The following is a 21,208-nucleotide window of genomic DNA, read 5'->3' as shown; positions in this document are numbered from 1 at the left end:
GAATCTCACTCATTTTCTCTGACTCCTCACATTACGTCCCTCCTTTGGCCTTGAGTGAGCCAACCCTTTCTCTAGTTACCCTCTTGTTCCTTTTGTACGAATACAAGGCTTTGGGATTTTCCTTAACCCTGTTTGCTGAATATATTTCATGACCCCTTTTAGTCCTCCTAATTCCTCGTTTCAGATTGGTCCCACTTCCCCGAAATTTTCCAAAGCGTCATCTGTTTTCAGTCGCCTCGACCCTTTATATGTTTCCTTTTTTCCACTTTGCTAATCTCACAATTTCATCTCTCATCCATGGCTCCCTAATCTTGCTCTTTCTACCCCTCATTTTCACAGGGACATGTCTGTCCTGCACTCTAATCAACCTGTCTTTTAAAGCCTCCCACATATCAAATGTGGATTTGCCCTCAAACGGCTGCTCCTTATCCACATTCCCCAGCTCCTGCTGAGTTTTGCTATAGTTGGCCTTCCCCCAATTTAGCACTCTTTCTTTCGGACCACTCTCGTCTTTGTCCACGAGTATTCTAAAACTTACAGAATTGTGATCACTATTCCCAAAGTAATCCCCCACTGAAACTTCAACCATCTAGCTGGGCTCACTCCCCAACACCAGGTCTGGTATGGCCTCTTCCTGAATTGGACTATTTACATACTGCTCTGGAAAACCCTCCTGGATGCTCCTTACAAATTCTGCTCCATCTAAACCCCTAACACTAAGTTAATCCCAGTCAATATTAGGAAAATTTAAAATCTCCAGTTACCGCGACCCTGTTGCTCTCTCATCTTTCCATAGTCTGTCTGCATATTTTTACTTCTATCTCACACTCACTGTTGGGAGGTCTGTAGTACAGCCCCAACATTGTTACCGCGCCCTTCCTATTTCTGAGCTCTACCCTTTTCGCCCCATTGCTCGAGTCCTCCATAGTGCCCTCCTTCAGCACAGCTGTGATATCCCCTTTGACCTTGCTCTCTATCCCACCCGAAGCATCTATATCCTGGGATATTTAGTTGCTAATCTTGCCCTTCCCTCAACCAGTTCTCAGTAATAGCAATAACATCATACTCCCAAGTACTTATCCAAGCCCTAAGTTCATCTGCCTCACCTACTACACTTCTCGCATTAAAACAAATGCACCTTAGACCACCTGGCCCTTTGCATTCATCTGCTGTCTGCCTACTGGTCCCCTTAGTCAGACTGACTTCATTATCTAGTTCCTTACAGGCTTTATTTACCACCTGTTTACTGTCCACTAACCTCCCCATTTGGATCCCACCCCTGCCACATGAGTTTAAACCCTCCCCAACAGCATTAGCAAAAGCACACCCTCAGGCATTGGTTCCAATCCTGCCCAGGTGTAGACTGTCCAATTTGTAATAGTACCTCTCCCCCAGAACCGGTCCCAATGTCCCAAAAATCTGAACCCCTCCCTCCTGCACCATCTCTCAAGCCACTCGTTTATCCTGCCTATTCTTTCATTTCTACTCTGACTAGCACGTGGCACTGGTAGCAATCCTGAGATTACTACCTCTGGGGTCCCGCCATTTAACTTGGCTCTGAACTCCCTAAATTCTGCTTGTAAGACCTCATCCCATTTTTCTGCCTTTATCTTTGGTGCCTATATGCACCACAACAGCTGGCTTTTCACACTCCCCTTTCAAAATATCCTGCAGTTGATCTGAGACATCCCTGACCCGTGCATTTGGGAGACAATGTACCATTCAGGAGTCTTGTTTTGGACCACAGAACTGCCTGTCTACTCCCCTTACAATCAAATCTCCTATGACTATAGCCCTACCACTCTTTTTCCTGCCCTTCTGCACAGCAGAACCAGCCAAGGTGCCATGAACCTAGCTACAGCTGCTTTCCCCTGGTGAGCCATCTTCCCCCAACAGTATCCAAGACGGTATACCTTCTCTCCCCTAGTCCAATCCCTGCCCACATACATCCATGACTCCTCTGATGCCTTACGCTGGTTCCAAAGCTTCCAGTTTGCCAGTTCCAGCTGCATCCTTTTTACCACAGACGTGCAATCCCTTTACACATCATTCCCCACCAGGAGGGTCTTGAGACACTCCACTTCTTCGAGGAGCAAAGACCTGAACAATTCCCACCCACCACCACCATCCTCCACTTGGCCAAGCTCATCCTCACCCTCAACAACGTCTCTTTTAACTTCTCTCATTTTCTTCAGGTAAGAGGGGTGGCCATGGGTACCTGCATGGGCCCTAGTTATGCCTGTCTGTTCATGGGATATGTTAAACATTCATTGTTCCAGTCCTATTCTGGCCACCACCCACAACTCTTTCTCCAACACATTAATGATATCATTGGTGCTGCTTCCGTCTCTCACCCCGAATTGGAAAACTTCATTAATTTAACCTCCAATTTCCACCTTGCCCTCACTTTTACTTGGTCTATCTCTGACTCCTCCCTTCCCTTCCTCAACATTTCTGTTTCCATTTCTGGGGATAGACTGTACATTAATGTACACTACAAACCCACTGACTCCCACAGCTACCTGGACCAAACATCCTCACTCCGCACTTCCATCTGTAAAGACTCCATCCCATTCTCTCAGTTCCTCTGTCTCCATCATATATGATCAGATGAGGCCAACTTCGACAAGGGAGCCTCCAAAATGTCTAGCTTCTTCCTCAACTGAGGATTCCCCAGCTCTGTGGTTGACAGGGCCCTTAAGAGGGTCCAACTCATCTCCTGCACGTGTCCCCACCCCTTCTCTTCCCACCTGCCTTAGGGTACCCCTTGTCCTTACCTATCATCCCACCAGCATCCACATCCAGAAGATCAAGCGCCATTTCTGCCACCTCCAGCAAGATGTCCACCTTCTGCAGGGACCATTCCCTTCTGGACACCCTCATCCACACTTCCTTCAACCCCAGCACCTTCCCCTGTAACCAGCAAAGGTGCAACACCTGCCCATATTCCTTCTCCTTCCCCAGTATCCAAGGCCCAAACGTACCTTCCAGGTGAAGCAACACTTCATCTGCACTTCTCAGAATCTAGTCTGCTGCACTCGCTGCTCACAACATGGTCTCCTCTACATTGGGGAAACGAAGCATAGATGAGGTGACTGCTTCGCAGAACATTTACGTTCTGCTCACAAAAAAGACCCTGGACTACCTGTTGCCTGCCACTTCAGCACACCACCCTGTTCCCTGATCAGCATGACTGTCTCTGGCTTGCTGCAGTGTTCTAGAGAAGCTCAATGCAAGCTAGAAGAACAACAACACCTTTTCCGCGCTGCCCAACAGCTCTTCTCTCTCTTTAGGCTCTATCCTATCGTTTACTCTCTACTCCATCCCCCTCCTAGTTTTCTCTGCCCATAAACTGACGTTTTCCCAGCCACCATCAAGCCACCATCAGTTCTGAGGAATGGTCACTGGACCCAAAATGTTAACTGTGTTTTTTTTCCTTCACAGATGCTGCCAGACCTGCTGAGCTTTTCCAGCAACTTCTGTTTTTGTTCAACAGAGTGAGATCCAGACTGTAGTTTTCTTTTGTGCTCATGGACAGGGTGGGATGGAAGTAAATCAAGGGGTTCTACCCTGCTTACTGTGCACTGACTATTGCTGGAATTATTGTCATGAAACTGGAAGCTAATAAATGGACGTAATCCAATGACTTAATAACTTAACCTGTTTAAACTTTGAAATCTTTCACAGCAAGGAATCAGAAACTTGTAGAGAAGAGTAGAAAAATTCGGTAAAATAAATGACTGTTTTTATTTTGCAGACAGGATGAATACTGCAGTTTGTGCCACATCGCCGTCCGAAGAACAATTTCATGTAGTTGTTTCAGGGGAAAGAGTCAAGTTTCTGACCAGCCTAACCCAGACTGAAACCCATCAGGGAGAAAAACCAGATTCAACAAATTCATCTGATCAGGGAACCAGTGCTACATCATTAGAACTGAAACTATTCGGTCGAACCTCTGAAAAAAGTATTTTCCAAGACATTGCTGTAGGATATTCTTCATTTCAGGAGTCACCTTGTGAGGCTAATAATAAGCTGACCACATTTCCAGGAGAGTTTGTGCAAGATGAAAATTTTAAATGTTCTCGTTGCGAAAAGACCTTCAAAGAGTTATATTTATTCACTGCACATCAGCGCTTCCACAAGAATGAGGATGCATTGAAATGTAAGGTGTGTGATAAAGTCTTTATGCACATGTCAAGTCTCCTGAAGCATCACCGTATTCACACTGGTGAACGGCCATTCAAGTGTGAGGTTTGTGGAAAGGCTTTCTCAGTTTCATCAAGCCTCTTACAGCATCAACGAATCCATACAGGTGAGAAGCCCTTTCAGTGTGATGTCTGTCTGAAGCGCTTTACCGAATCTTCATCACTGAAAACACATCAGCATATCCACACGGGTGAGAAGCCATTCAAATGCTCTGAGTGTGGGAAAGGTTACAGCAGATCCTCACAGCTGCTAATCCATCAGCTCACACATACAGATGAGAAGCCTTACCAATGTACAATTTGTCTGAAAGGTTTCATCCAGTTTACCCACCTAACCAATCACCAGCGAGTTCACACCGGTGAGAAGCCATTCCAGTGCAACCTCTGTCAGAAGCGTTTTGTCTCCTCTTCCTCACTTGCATCACACCAGTACATTCACACTGGTAAGAAGCCATTTAAGTGTGAGATGTGCGATAAGACCTTTACGCAATCATCAAACCTTCTGAAACACCGACGCATCCATACCGGTGAGAAACCATTCAAATGTGAGGTCTGTGAGAAAACCTTCACTGTGTCCTCAAGCCTTCTGAAACACCACCGCATCCACACTGGTGAAAAGCCTTTTAAGTGTGATGTTTGCTCAAAATGCTTCATTGATTCCTCTTCTCTGACAAGGCACCAGCGCATCCACACAGGAGTGAAACCATTCAAATGTGAAGTGTGTGGCAAGGTGTTCACAGTGTCATCAAGCCTCCTGAAACATCAACATATGCACAAAAGGTAGAAGACCTTCCACTCTGACACCTGCCAGAAATACTACACTGTCGCCTTTCTGGATGTAGCAGTATATCAACACAGAGGGAAATCTATACAGTTACTTCATATTTAGGAAGGGTTTAAGCCCTTCATACCCATTAGCATTCATTCATTTATTCATGAGTGACTGTCTCAAGCCTTTCAGTGCCATATTTTGGCATCACCATGACAAACATTATAGTGTCTGTAGATGGAGTTTCTACTCATTTACACTGGTAAAATCAACAGAACTGGAGGGGATCAACAGAACTAGTGCAGAATATCGGGAAGTTTCTAACTGCAAATTATGCCCAAAACCATTTAAATTTGTGTTTTCTGTAATATCGTATGTTAATTCAGCATTCAATTTGTGAGGATCTGATCATATCCACAGGATCCTTAGTAGAAATTGCACGATTACATGAACTGCCTTTGTTCAGGAAAACTCTGAAAGTTATGCTAATTTTCTTGTGTCACAGCATTAGTGAACAACTTTTAATTTTTTTTAGTCATTTTCAGTGGTTTTAATTAAAATCACTCAGAGGCTGATTAAAAGTGCTTGTTTTTGCTGATTAAACCATTTTCAGCTGGGTTTTTTTTAAATGTCGTGCAGCAGGTTACCCTTTAATGCATCAAAGAATACTTTTTAAGGAAGAAGGAACAGAAGCAAATTTTAATTCTTGTATGGGACCTGTGCATGACGGACAAGACTGGCATTTGTTATCTGTCCCTAGCGGTCCTCGAGTTAATTAGTTCTCTCGGCCATTTCAGAGGGCACTTAAGAGTCAGCCACATTACTGTGGGTCTGCAGTCACAATTAGGCCAGACTAGGTGAGAATGTCTCTTACGTCCCTTTGGGATGGAAATGTGAACCAGATAGTTTTTACAACAATGGTTTCATTATTGTCATTAGACAAACTCTTAATTCCCCAGAATTTATCAAAATTCAAATTTTTCTAGCTGTCGTGGTGGGAATTGGACCTTTGCCCCCAGAACATTAGTGTGGATTTCTGGACTGCCAGACCAGTAATATTTCCACTATTGTAATTACTGCCTTCCTGACCTAGTTTCAAGCCAGATTGTTTCAGAGATCTGAAGAAGGGTCTTGGCCTGAAACGTCAGCTTTCCTGCTCTTCTGCTGTTTGACCTGCTGTATTCACCCAGCTCTACACCTTGTTATTTCATGCCAGGTTGTGCTGGTTTAGGGAAACTTTAACACGTTTTTGATCATGCAGTTAACTTTGAGCGGACACTGAACTATGACCAAATCAATGCAATTTTGAGATAGCCTTCCTAGATTTATTTCACAGCCTTCAATCAAAGCTTTCACTTCAAAATTGATAAAAGGTTTGGAAGCTTATAAGAAATGTCCAGAATCACTAAAAAAGAGTTGCTTTTGTGTGGCTTCTTTCATGATCTCTGGATCTTTCAAAATATTTTAAAATGCAGTTGCTACCATAATATAAAAATAGAACAACCACTTTCCAGGCAATAAGCTGTCATCAACAGGCTTGAAATAAATCACAAATGAACTTCATGGAGTTCCAGATGGCATTTGATACTTGATTGCAAAATTGAGCCCTGTAGAATAAAAGAGTTAGTGGCAGCATGGATGTGAAGGTAACAGAGTATCAGGAAATAGAATAATGGTATGTGGTTCCTTTAGAAACCCACAACGAATTATATCATTTGGGGTTTTCCAAGGGTCATTACAAGGAACACAATTTCTCTTGATGTGTATTAAAGACCTATACCTGGGTGTGAGGTGTGCAGTTTGTAAATTTGCAGATGACACAAAGCTTGGAAGTATCGAACGGTGAAGAGAAAAGTGCTAGGCTGGTAGTATAGACAGAAAATTGACAGACGACATTTCTAGGGGAGAAATATGAGGTGATAGGAAACAATGAGGACAGAACATAAAATAAAAGATACACCTCCTGAAAGAGGTGCAGGGGCAGAGGAATCTAGAGGTGTAGGTGTGGAAATCCTTATAAGTGTCAGTACAGGTTAAGAAAATGGTTAATGAGGCATATGGGATCAGGGTTTTCTCAATTAAAAGTGTCAGCAAAGTGGTGGTTTACTCGATAGAACTGTTTCCTCTGAGTCAAAAAGTTCACAGTTCAAGTCTCACAAGAAACTTAGGCATGAAAATCATGGCCAACACTGCCATTTAATATATGAGGGATTGCTGCACTGTCAGAACTATTATCATTCAAATAAAATGTTAAACTGATGCCCTATCTGTGGTCTTATGAGGAGGTAATTATAATTGATCTACAGGTCTTGTTGTGTAGCAGTAGTGTTTCTCCCTCTGTGGGGGAAAAAGTCTGGGTTCAAATCTCACCTGTCCCAGAGGTGTGTCATAACATAAACAGGTTAGTGCGTGAAAGCAAGGAAGTTATGATGAAGTCTTACAAAACGCTGGTTTAGCCTCATTTGGTATATTGTGTGCAATTGTACAATGACATTCCAGGAAGGATGTGAAGGAAATCAACAGTATACAGAAAATTATTTTCAAGCATGGTTCCAGGCTTGAGAAACTTTGTCACATGGACGGATCAGAGAAACTGTTTCCTTAGGGAACATATGATTGAGAGATATGCAAGAAGTGTTCAGAATCATGCTTGTCTGTATAATGCAGAATAGGAGAATCAATTCCCTTTGGTGAAAGACTCAAGAACCAGAAGGTATGGCTTTATTGTGAGTGGTAAATAGAACTGAATGCAACATGGCAATAGTCTTTGTAGGATGAGAGGTGTTAGGATGTGGAATGCCCTGCCTGAGAGTGTGGTGGAAGGAGATAAAATTGTGGCTTTAGAAAGGAAATTAGGTTGTTATCTAAGGAAAGAGGGGGAGGAAAAAAAGACTTGCAGGGCTACAGGGAAAGGACAGATAAGTAGGACCGAATGAATTTGTGTAGCAGCAAGTAGATTTGACAATGGACCTTCTGAGTTATAACCAGTTATGATTCCAGTTGTTAGTTCAGATAAATGTTTAAGTCAGGAAAATCACTATCCGTGTGACTTGGGATCCTCATGCCATTCTGTATCATCGGGTCCTTATTTAAAATAATGATATGTAAACACAGGCATTTCAAATGACACAACTATAACAGATCCTTGATAATTTTGCAATCAGTGGTACAACCATTTTAATTATGGAATTTACAAAGGAAAATTTAGTCATTCCATGGATCATTCAGAAATGTTTCAGCAAGGAGTCTATCACTGGTGATTTTGCTGACACCTTAAAATATCTCACATTTTGGGAAGAGATGGGATTGTACCCCAGGAAAGAATGTGAATATTATGGAGGATCAAATGACAACCCAAGCACTTGAAAGTCTGCTGTGTTACTGATGCTTATCCAGTTCCTGCTGCAATTGCTTGTTAGAAACAGGAATTGGATCTCTAAATTCTGACTGGATTAACTGAAGTGTGAAGAACCATTACTTGATTACAGTAGGTTTTTTTCTGTCATGTCTAGTGAAAGTAGTGTTTTTCTTTGAACATCTTTTAAATGTAACAGGTAATTAAAGGGACTAAACACAACTGTTCAAACAATGCTTTGCTGATGTGAATTTTCTTCACCGAAAATCAATGTAATATTTAGCATGGAAAGTCAAAGAAAGAGATGAAATAAATTAGCCTGAGACACAATTAGTATTTCTGGAGAGATTGATGGCTTTGAGTATATTTTCCTCAATTTATATTCATGAAAATGTTATGCAGACAATTTGTGAACATTAGCAAATGGATGCAAATACATCACATGTTTAAAGGCTGGCTAACTGAAAATCCTTGCTTGATATCATGCACATAACTGACCATGTGTTTACATAATGAGTTTGGATTATTTCCTCTTGTTCAGGTATTAAAAATAAAACATTAAACATTTGTAATTGAATAAGAATCTCACTTCAAAGACAAAATTCTCCAGAGGAAGCGATGTCTAATTCATTGACTGGTCCCATTGAAATCTGTAGCAATCTATCCTTTTTCAAATACCAAGCTTTCTTCTCCAGGTTGCATCCTCAATCATTCAAAGACTGCAAATCTACAGCTGACACTATACTGTTAGTGTGTGTCAGGGAAAGGAGGGAGACAACCAGCCTTATCTCAGCCAGAATAAAGTTTGAACCCCATAATGCTGGTGTTATTCTAAACAACACATTTGTCATCTAATCAATAGAACGTAATGCCCCAACTTTCTGCCCCCTCCCCCACTCAGCCAAAATCTACTTGTGCCTATGTGTGTGATGCATTGAGCTGAATCCCCAACCTTCACAAAGATCAACATATTTCTCTTGAATTACACGTTAATGCTGTAGCTCAAAGTCGATCAGTTAGATTTGTCAGAGCCAATGTGAATGGTCGTGAAGATGAGTAATTGCAAGCAGATCCAAGAATAGCCTGACGCTCTTAATGAAATAAAAGCAAATTTAATGCTTAAAATTTGAAGCAGAAGCACAAAATGATGGAGAAACTCCACAGCTCTGGCAGCACCAGTAGAGAGAGAGGCTCAATTAATGTTTTGAATCTAATTTGAATTTTTCAGAACTATTCTGAAGAAGAGTTGTATTAGACTTGAAACATTAACTGTGTTTCTTGCTCCATTGTTAATGAGGTACCTGAAAAGATCTCTTTATTTTGGCCATACAGTGATGAATTTGATGTAATCATATTTTCGAAGTAACAACTCCTAATACCAAAATACACTATTCCAAGATACCATGTCTCTGTGACACCATGGGTAATGAACTCACAGGACAGCTAACATGTAAATCTGTACTGGCCAGGGATGAATCCATCTGACAGTACCATGAAATACTCTCCTTCTCAACCTGTCCCTTCTCCTGAGGTGTAGTGACTGTCCGCTTATAGTCTGATAAGACAGTGGTGATATTTTATATGTAAGGCATACCAAACGTAGCAACTCCTGGCAATAGAAGAAGCCATTACATCCTTGTGACAGAGAACTTCCTTAAATTTTCCCTTATTCAACAACTCAGTGCTACAACATAACTGTTGTTGACACAATAAACGCTACTTTCAGTTTATTGAGTGGCCTGGAATGGACAGTGTCTGACAACAGTCTGTGTTGTACTGGCAAACCGTTTCAAAACATTGTCACTCCAGCATCCACCTTTAAATGGTCCAAAAGAACTCATGGTATGTATTATCAAATCAATGATCACAAAGCAAATGTATTGCATCGTGTTGGTGCATTTTTGTGTAACACAATGCAGAAGGAGTTGGCTTCCTCAGTACAACTTATGCTTAGAAGGCAAATGAGTGATTTGCTGGAAAAAAAAACTATTTGACCATTCTAAGGCAAAGGACATTTTCTTCAAAGACAGAGGAGAATGAAAGAGATATATATGTGCGAGCCAGTAAATAACTGTGCTGTAGCAAGAGGGCAGGTTGGCAATACAGGTATAATTATTTGAATTGCAGCAAAAGCTTCTAAAATATGGACCCAATCCATGTAGAAAACCGTTATTGATCATAGTATTACACTGTGAAGGGACAGAAAATATCTAGAACAATTTCGAGCGCACCAGTACACACAAAGATGGTAAAGAAGTACACTGATGATAACTGCGCAGCAATGTTGAATGATAGCAGTCAGCAGCAAGACAAGAAAGTTGTCAAACAAGCGCAACAGGGCACAACGTAAACCTCTCCAGATGAGTCTATATTCACCAGATTAGGACAACTTGTCAAACCTTCGAAATGTTACATTGAAGCCTGAAATGTTTGCCTGAGATAACAAGGTTGTAGACCCTTTCTTCAGGGTCTAGGCCCGAAACATCAGTCTTCCTGCTCCTCTGATGCTGCTTGGCCTGCTGTGTTCATCCAGCTCTACACCTTGTTATCTCAGATTGTCCAGCATCTGCAGTTCTTATTATCTCTGAAATGTTTGTCTTGTAGTTTATATAACAATTGAACTGGCAACACATGCCAATGGACAACCAATTATATATGTTGGTAGAATGTTTTTAATCTTAGGAAACAAAGATATAGAATTGCATCTCACAGTTGGTATACCATATGCCTTTAAGATGCTTACTCATCATTATTGTATCATGGAGTGCAATGAGGATATAAAGATTACAGACTCCACCTTACCTTGGATCACTTGAAGTATGACACTAGACTGGAAGAGTGCTCCTCTGTTATGAACTATTAGCTTAATGTTAGCCCGGACACTTAAGTGTCTGAAGTATCAAATGCTTTTACATAGTAGTTCATCATGATGTAAGTCTCCGGAGTTCTTCAATTACAAAATCCATATCCAGTTACTTATAGTATGAGATAATGTAAGCATTGCTAGATTGCATAAAACACCAAAAGATACCTGTATGTGATTTTTTTTCTAAACTAGGATTGTTGCACATTGACCATCATACAGTCTCAACAGAGTGAGATTTTTATTCAATGGCAAGGGGGTTCCAAATTGGAGCCAAGATTTGCTATGAAATATAGTATGATCTATGCACATGCAAATATAAGTACATATCACCCCAGTGCAAAGAAGCTCACCAAAGCTCAATTCCCTCACACCTCATCATGCTGTACATCATCACAATGGCTCCCAGTTGTTTGCAACTGGCCCCTGCCACAGACCACACTTTGCCTTATCTACTCCTTCATCTGGTGCTGAAAGGAACACATACCAGTGGTCAGACTTAGACTCAGCAAAAGGCTGAAATCTCACAATCACAGTAGTGGTGGGAGAAAGGCAATGATCTGGTTGAAGCCCTTTAAATGGACAAAACAATAAAACAATAGGCTCTCGCAGTATTACTAGCATTTTCCAGAGCAGAAATGTCTTCCTGTTGTTGAGAGGAAGTCAGGAACTTAAAGTCAAAAATGGGAGAAAATCTATGGCCAGATCGTTTCAAGATCCAAAACTCACAAGGTAGATCTACCACCTCCCACTGCCTAATCCCAAACATTGGAGATAACAGAAATAAACCAGTTGCAAGAATGAAAGCACAAAGATCCCACAGCAGTATCCCTTTTCATGCAACGTCTCAATGCCAGCCTCTCAACTACTAGCCACCAGATCTATGGTGTACCACAGTGCCTCATTGAGCTTGGAGATAAACACCCACAAGCAGGACCTTCTGTCTGTCTCTCCATCTCTCTCCCTCTCTCTGTCCCACCAATCCCACACACCCCCACACCCCAAAGACACATCAAGACTGGTTTAATGAAAATGACTGAGAGAGACAGGATCTAATCAAACATAAGTGCTAAGCTTTCACAAACTGATAATTTCACTATGCATTAGCAAACAAACAGTGGACAAAAAGAGCAAAGGAGGTTCAACAACTTGGTGAGATCTACTACTTGTGCAATTTCTTCAAAGGTGTCAAAATAATCTGTGGTCCAATCACACAAGGACCCAGATAACTTAGATTTAATGATGGAGTGGAGGTCAGCAACGATAGGAAGCCAATCAGTTTTCTGGAGAGAACATTATTATCCATGATGATCCATAAGATGACCCTTGAGACTTAGTAGTAAAGCATGAATGTTGACACTCTTAATGAACAGGTTTGTGAACTAAGGAGCCAATGTGACTTCCCTGGGATAATGCTATAACAATTTTCTTGACTGCTGTCAGCATTTGCATGTAATGAGTGTTTTCATGGCATTGACCAGTTCTGTCTGAAGCCCAATGCAAATTTGGAGTTGGAGATCTTCTAACTCATTGAGGGGCATAACACTCTTTGTGGAAGGCCTGCCAATGCACAACGTATCTCTGCTTATCAGCTCTCTCCTGCATACCGTCCCTGTGAAATCTGCCTCAGAATCTTCTACAACCTTGTCCTCCACTTCGCTGTCACTTTTATCATTCTTCTCTGCAACCTGAATGCAGCAAAGGAAGAGTATGAATAGTGAGGCTGACAGGTTATAATGGCCATCTGGTACTGAGACATTGGCCCAGTTTTAAATCTGAATGTATGGCATGCAATCCTTTCCCCTCACTACCTTCACATTTTCCACCCACCCCATTATCAGCACTCCATTTTTTTCATATTCCACAAGCTCCTTCCTATTCCACGTACATTACATACCTCCTCACATATCCGTGCTTGCTCCAAGCTCCCATGTATCATTGATGGATGGGGTTAGTGGTGTGAAATGGTCAAGATCAAAAAGATGATGAAAATATGCTTACACATTATAATGTGTTGTATTGCATGCAGTATCATTCAAGAAGAAGTTCTGGTGTCTGTTGACTGCCAAGTGAGGGGTGAAACATATGTTTGATAATTGCCCAACAACTGCCCCCTCTTCCTGGGATTTAAGCTGATTTAGGAGACGAGTGGGTGGTTCAGAGAAATTAAATAATCAGCAAGGTCTGTTGGTCCTGCTGGCTGCGAAGTATCAATGACATAATATAATAACATCATTACAGTGCAGAGGCTATTCAATATACATTATGGAAAAACTTCAGGAGCTGTATTTTGAGATACAGCTGTTAAAAAAAAATCAATGTATAACGGTCTAATTTAACTTTAATTCAGACACATTTCCTACTGCAAAAAGCATTTAAATAATTAAATTCTGTTATGATCCCAGACCAGGCCGTCAAATTCATGTTATGACGTGGTCAGGGACTAGTGACATTTTTTCTTCAATAGACAAAGTGTGAGAACCAATTACTAAGAGAGTAAAACCATATAATTCTACTGTTTTGAATAAATAGCAGTAAAATTTACCATACAATGCTAGAACAGTCATGAAACATACATATCCATTATCCATATTCTAACATCCCAAAATGCAAATACAGGTAGCAGATAACTGCTTGAACATCCCACAGAAAACATCAAATACAAATGTAGTCAAGGTAAATATTAAGGACTTCTCTGCAATATCCCATCCCTTCCCGCAACTTTTAGTGAAACTGTGTGACATCAGATCTCATTAAAACTTTAATGATGAATGTATGGCATGAAATTCCACTTCTTTTCAAAGATATAACTTATGAATTCCCTCAAAAGCACAAGCTACTTCAATTGTTGCTCGTTATGTTCCCCTCCCATGTTCCATTGGGTGGTTAAAGTTATACTCTAGCACATATTTGAAGTACAATTCCAACTTCTTCCAAACTGTTAGCTTCTCAGAGCTAGTACTGCCCTTGCATTCCTCTGAATTCCAACTGTTGTTGGGTTTCTTCACCCTCACCCTCAGCTGCACTGATCTATTAATGGCTCACTTTTTCTGCAGTGCACCAGCAGCTCCTAGATCTTTTTCTATACCTTTGCCCCAACACTTGCCTGCAACTTGTGATTTCTAGGATTTCTCCGGAATCCTAACTGATGTGACCCTGCTCCATCACAACATTTTCAGGATGGAGCATCCTCTCCTTGCTCCAAAATGCCTTGCAGCCTGAAAGTAACAATGTTGTCCTCTGACTTTCTCCGTCTAGATGCCCAAAATTGACAACTCAATTACACACATGAAGAGTTCTGAGTACCATATTGAAAGTATTGCAGTAAGCCTACTCCCATTGCTAAGCAGCATTGAATTTTAACAACACAAATCAATTACTATTGGTGTAGTTTTGTGACAGTGTCCTGGGACATCCTGAACCCGTGGCAACTCAGCGTCTTGCTTACCTGGAGAAAATGGCATAAAGGGCAATAGACTTTCACCCCACCCCTCCATCTTCTGTGCATTCTGAGGGGCCCTTCAGTTAGGTCCTCTTCAATGTGGAGGCTATTTAGCATCTGCTGAAAGTTGCTGCTAGTCTTGGCTTTCTTGCTAGCTCATCTCTTCTTCATCCACCGCCCTGCACCTTTGTTCCAACACAACAACAGCAAGCAGAACCCTTACTATGGTTGAATCCATCAGTCAAGAACCTGTGGGGAAAATATTAGAAACAGAGCAATAATGTGAGCAGCCAACATTCACATCACTCAATTTAATGTATTCGTCCATACACTGGGACAAGGAGGGTCATGTAAACCCTATGTACGGACCTCTGACTTAGGCATGATGTGGAGGAACTAATGTTGGACCAGGGTAGATAAAGTCAGAAGTCACACGACACCAGGTTATAGTCAAACAGGTCTATTTGATTTCACAAGCTTTCACAGCACTGTTCCTTCATCAGGTAAAGTGTAGGGAAGTGCACAGGCACAGTATTTATATTCAGAGAGATAATAGCAAAATAATCCCAGGAAATTAAGAGTGCCAAAAGATAAATACAAATGGTGTGAAGTGTTGACGGGTTGAAGTTTTTGAAGGTGATCAGAAGTGTCAAATGGTGTGAGTAAAGTGTCAACAGCTGAATAGTAAGTGAAAGGATGACCTATGATCTGATTAATAATTACAAAAAATAAACAAAAATAGGATGGTGCTGGAGACTAATCAAATGGCTGGAATAACATAATAGGTATAACAGTCACATGACAAGGGTCTAACCAAAATAACAAGTAATCCAAAACTGTACAAACTAATTAAGGTAGCGAGACAATAATGAGTTATCAAAGTGATGGTGCCAAAACAGAACAGTATAGTGGGGTTACATGTAGCACGACATGGACCCAAGGTCATGGCTCAGGCCATCCTCATGTGTATCAGAACTTGGCTATTAGGTTCTGCTTGGCAATTCTGCATTGTTGTATATCTCAAAAGTTGCCTTGGGGGACACTTATTTGAAGATCAAAGGCTGAATGGCCTTGACTGCTGAAGTGTCCCCTTCCTAGTCAGGGACAACTGTTCAACACTTGGTTAGAGAATGAGACTTCTTGCTCGCCATGTTGAGAATCTTACTACTGCCTATCTCACCCAAGTTTTACAACTTTGAGGTTGTAGAATTGTTTGCTGAGCTGGTGAGTTTGATTGCAGATGTTTCCTCACCTTGCTCATATTTGTGGAGGTGGTTGTGAGCATCATTGATCATAACCCTTAGCATTCTACTACAACCACCTCCAAAAATATGAGCAGGAAATTGTGCACCAAAAATCTTTGTACTCCAAAGCAACCAACCAAGAATGGACAACAACACTGGAACAAGCCATCACTATACAACAACTAAAGACCAGAGCAAAGAAAAGACTAGCCTACCAGGAACACGATCCAAATTCACCCACAACAATGACACGGACAATAAAGAAACATGGATTAAGAACATCTCAGACTGACAACTTACAAACACTTAAAAGACTGTCCTAGTACGCAACTGAATTATAACTGCAGAGACGCTAAAAAAAACTGACTTCCTGGCTACACCGGACTCAACACTAAAGAACAATAGACTCACAGAAGAAATGCAGCAGACCATCAGACAGACTATAGTCCCAACACTTATCAGAAAAGGAAAGTGGAATATATTTAACACAGAAGAGAAGGAAGCACTGTAAAGATTCAAGGAAGGCAAAAACATTGTACTGTTACCAACGGACAAAGGACGCATGACTGTAATCCTTAATAGAGCCCGGTACAAAGAGAAAGCTAATGCACTACTAGCAGATACTGACACCTACCAACAGATGGCCATCGACCCAACACTACAATCAGAGAACTAGATTACAAAAACCCTGAAGAAATTACACAACTCAGGGCATATCAGCAAAACAGACTACCAAAAAATGAAGCGAGCAGGATCCAACACACCCCACTTCTATGGACTCCCTAAGGTACACAAAGCCAGAGGTCCCCCTCAGACCTATTGTCTCACTACCAGGTACACCAAAGTATAGACTAGCCAAAGAACTACAATGGAACTGAAATACTTAGTAGACAACACTTCCCACTCTATCCACTCCTCCCAAGAATTCAGCAAAATAATCCAGGATTCTAGAATAGAAGAGGACAAGATAATGACATCCTTCGAGGTAACAGCACTATTTACATCCATAAACATCGACCTAGCCAAAGAGACAATTGCCACACTGCTGGACAAATCAGGAAAGCAGACTCCCCATAACACCGACAGCATCAACAAGGATAGCACCCTGAAATTGCTGGATCTGTGCCTCATAACACACTTTAGCTTCAATGATCAGATATTCAAAAAAAATCAATGGAACACTAATGGGATCCCTGATATCGGAGTGGATAACAGAAGCGGTAATGCAAAGATTAGAATGAACAGTGTTCCCTACTATACAACCCAAACTCTGGGTCCACTATGTAGAGGACACTTTCGTGATTATCAAACGCACAAGACCAGAAGAAACCTACCGACACAAACAAAATCCTCACCAGAATAAAATTCACAAAGGATGAAGAGAACAGCAATGACCTTCCTTGACATAATGGTAGAACATAAGAACAACAGGGAAGTCCAGACCAACGTACACAGAAAGACCACATAAATGGACCAGATACTTAATTACACCAACAACTAACCCCAAAATCCATAAATGGAGCTGCATCAGGACATTATTCAAATGAGCCGTAATATACTGCAGCAATCTGGAATTGTGCAAAGCAGAACAGGAGCACTAATATGGAGTTTTTTAAAGGAAAGGAGACCCAAAAAACACAATCTGCTGTTACTTCTGCAACAGACCACAACAAGAAGACTCAACACAACCATACACACTAGTCACCCTATTGTGCATCAGAGATATACCAGAGATTACCACAAGGGTACTCGGACCCCTATGTACCAGAGTAGCTCACAAACCAACAACCACCCTACGACAGCTACTGATGAGCATAAAGGCGAGCTCATAACCACAACCAATAAAACCAATGTAGTATACAAAATATCTTGCAAGGACTATGAGAAACATTACATAGGCCAAACTGGAAGAAAGCAGACAATAAGGATACGTGAACACCAACTAGCCACCAAGAGACATGACCAATTCTCACTGATCTCAATACACACAGGCAAAGAAGGACACAAATTTGACTGGGACAACACATCCATCATAGTTCAAGCCAAACAGGGACATGCCAGGGAATTCCTGGAGGCCTGTCATTCCAACTAGAAATCCATCAACAAACATGTTGAACCGGACCCGGTATACAAACCACTGAAAAACAAAACTGGAAGTGATGCCAACCACCCCAGCAAGGTAAGGCGAATAAATAAGAAGTGGGACAGAAGACCAATGCTTCACTGGAGGCGCACTGATGATGTTACCTGGCAGGGCAACGAAACATCTGCAATCAAACACATTGGCTGGGAGAGCAAGTCCACAAACTCATCTACAACTGAGCTACAAATCTTCTCAAAAACTTTCCCAATTTTCTCATCAATACCCAAATCATTCAGTGGCTGAGAAGAATCTCCCCAAGGTTTTAGAGATTTGGATAAGGAATTGTTTTATTACTATACATTAGGAATGCCTGTAATGAGTTCACATGATTGAGCCTTTTCAAACTGGCACATGTGCTTGAGGTGAGAGGAAATTTAGTTCAAATAAATTTAGAAGAAATTTATAGATAACAGCTCAGAGACTATACTTGCAACGTAATGTACTAGGTTTCAGAAAGAAACTAACTAAAGCTTAGGAACTGGCATAAGCATTTCAAGTTTCCATGTTATATGACTATATGACTTGATGACGTATGACTGATCAACAAACATTTAAAAATAGATTAGCCAAAAAGACCAAAGCTTGAAATTTTGCTATTGGGAGACAAGGTATTAGTGTTGTTACCTGTTTCTGAGGAATCATTAAAAGTAAGATTCTCTGGACCTTATCAAATCAAATGTACTCAATAATTTGAATTATATAGTAAGTACTTCAGAAGGGACAAGAATTAGCGAGTCTATCATATTAAAGTGCCAAATAGATACCATGATCTGGAGGATAATCAGAATAGTGATTGATTCACAGTGGTGAAAGTCATTGTGAGTTGATCAAAAATATCACAACAATTGGAGAATGAATCAGAAATTGAAAGCTCAAGAGTTGACCCTCCAGTAATAATAATGTGGAGGTGCTCAAAATAGATGAAATATACCAGCAATATGACCTACAAAAGTTCGGACTGACTCAAAATTAATTAGCATGAATAGACCAGGAAAAACATTTTTGACCAAACATCATAGTGTGGGGTTTAAGATCATAAGACATAGGAGCAGAAATTAGGCTATTCATCCCATTAAGTCTGTTCCACCATGGTTGATAAGTTTCTCAACCCCATGGTCATGCTTTCTCCCGTAATCCTTGACCCCCTTGACAATCAAAAAACCATCTATCTTCATCTTTTAAGTATTCTCAATGACCTGGTCTCCACAGCCTTCTGTGGCAGTGAATTCCATGGACTTAACACTCTCTGGCGAAAGAAGTTTCTCCTTATCTCTGATCTAATCAGTCCTCCCTTTACTCTAAGGCATCCTTTTATATCCTACCAGTGGAAACATCTTCCCAATGTCCATTCTGTCCAGGCCATTTAGTATTCTGTAATTTTCAATTAAATCCCTCCTCATCCTTCTAAACTCCTTCAAGTATAGGCCTGGAGTCCTCAAACGTTCCTCATATATTAAGCTTTTCATTCTGTGGACCATTCTCGTGAATCTCCTCTGAATCCACTCTAAGGCCAATATATCTTTGCTGAGACATGGGGCCCAAAACTGTACACAATACTCCAAATATGGCCTGATCAGAGCCTTACAGAGCCTCAGAAGTACATCCCTGCTTTTATATTCAAGTCCTCTCAAAATAAATGCCAAAGTTGCATTTGCCTTCCTAAATACTGACTCAAACTGCAAGTTTACCTGGACGAGAACTCTCAAGTATCTTTGCACTGAATTGCTAAATTTTTTCTCTATTTAGAAAATAGCCTATGCTTCTATTCCTATTACCAAAGTGCATGACCTCACACTTCTCAACATTGTCCTCTGTCTGCTATTTCTTTGCCCACCTCTTAACCTGTCCAAATGCTTCTGCAGCCTCCCCACATCCTCCATACTACCTGTCCCTCTACCAATCTTTGTATCATCTGTAAACTTAGCCAGAATGCCTTTAGTTCCTTCATCTTGATCATCAATGTATAAAATGAAAAGTTGTGGTCCCAACACTGACCCTTGCAGAACACCATTTGTCACCAGCTGCCATCTTTTAACCTCACTCTCTGGCTATCTGGCAGAAAGCAATCTTATATCCACGTTATTACCTTCCTTCTAATGCCATGGGCCCTTTTCTTACTTAGCAGTCCCCTCTGTGGCACCTTGTCAAAGGCCTTCTTGAAGTCCAAGTAGATAACATCCATTGGATCTCCTTGCCCCATTTCACCATGCACTTCCAAGTATTCAGAAATCTCATCTTTCACAATGAACTCTAAAATATTACCCACAACCAAGGTTAGGCTTATCGGCCTATAATTTTCAGTCGTTTGCCTTACTCCCTTTTTAAACAAGGGTGTCATGTTAGTGATTTTCTCATGCTATGGAACCCTCCCTGACTCTAGCAATTCCTGGAAGATCACCACTAATGTATCCACTATCTCTTCAGCTTTCTCCTTAAGAACTCTGGTCATTTTGATTTATCCACCTTCAGGTCATACAGTTTTTCTAGCACATTTTCCTCGGTGATAACTATTATAACTCAGCTCTGTTCCCTGACTCTCTTGAAGTTTTGGGATATTACTCATGTCTTCCACGGTGAAGACTGATGCAAAGTAATTATTCAGATCCACAGCCATTTTCTTGTTCCCCACTACTATCTCTCCAATATCATTTCCAACAGTCCAACTTCCACTTTTGCTTCACTTTTGCCCTTTATACATCTAAAGAAACTCTTATACTCCTCCTTTAGTAAGTCCTACCGGCTAGCTTACCATCATATTTAATGTTGTCCCTCCTTATTTCTTGTTTTGTTGCCCTCTGTTTGTCTTTGTAAGCTTCCCAATCATCTGGTTTCCCACTGCTCTTCACCACATTATATGCTTTCTCTTTTGGTTTTATGCCATCCCTGACTTCCCTAGTCAGCCATGGTTGCCTCATAGTACCTGTACTATGCTTCTTTTTCCTAGGAATGAATTTTTGTTGTGTTTCCTGTATTACTCCTAGAAACTCTTGTTAATGCTGTTCCACTGTCTTTCCTGATAGGCTCCTCTCCCAGTCAATTCTGCCCAGCTCCTCCCTCATACTTCTGTAGTTACCTTCATTCAGCTTTAACACCATTACCTCTGATTCTAACTTCTCCCTCTCAAATTGCAGAGTAAACTCAATCATATTATGATCACTGCCTCCTAAGGGTTCCTTCACTTTAAGGT

At 41.1% G+C, this 21,208-nt stretch overlaps 1 protein-coding gene across 7 annotated transcripts in view; it reads left to right on the top strand.

The window, feature by feature from the left end:
* Positions 1–8,565, top strand: part of LOC125455082 (zinc finger protein 664-like) — an 82,674-nt gene extending 74,109 nt beyond the window's left edge. For 6 of the 7 annotated variants that reach the window (XM_059648445.1, XM_059648446.1, XM_059648444.1 and 3 more), the window contains one exon: positions 3,758–8,565. In XM_059648445.1, coding sequence (XP_059504428.1) covers positions 3,763–4,989 — 1,227 coding nt within the window. In that variant the 5' untranslated portion in view covers positions 3,758–3,762 and the 3' untranslated portion in view covers positions 4,990–8,565. The remainder of the gene's footprint in view (positions 1–3,757) is intronic. The other variant, XM_059648447.1, reaches the window with a different exon arrangement.
* The last annotated feature ends 12,643 nt before the right edge of the window (positions 8,566–21,208 follow it).

The sequence above is a fragment of the Stegostoma tigrinum genome, chromosome 9 (assembly GCF_030684315.1).
Source record: "Stegostoma tigrinum isolate sSteTig4 chromosome 9, sSteTig4.hap1, whole genome shotgun sequence".
NCBI classification, from domain to species: Eukaryota; Metazoa; Chordata; class Chondrichthyes; order Orectolobiformes; family Stegostomatidae; genus Stegostoma; species Stegostoma tigrinum.
This window is presented reverse-complemented; position numbering and strand designations above follow the sequence as displayed.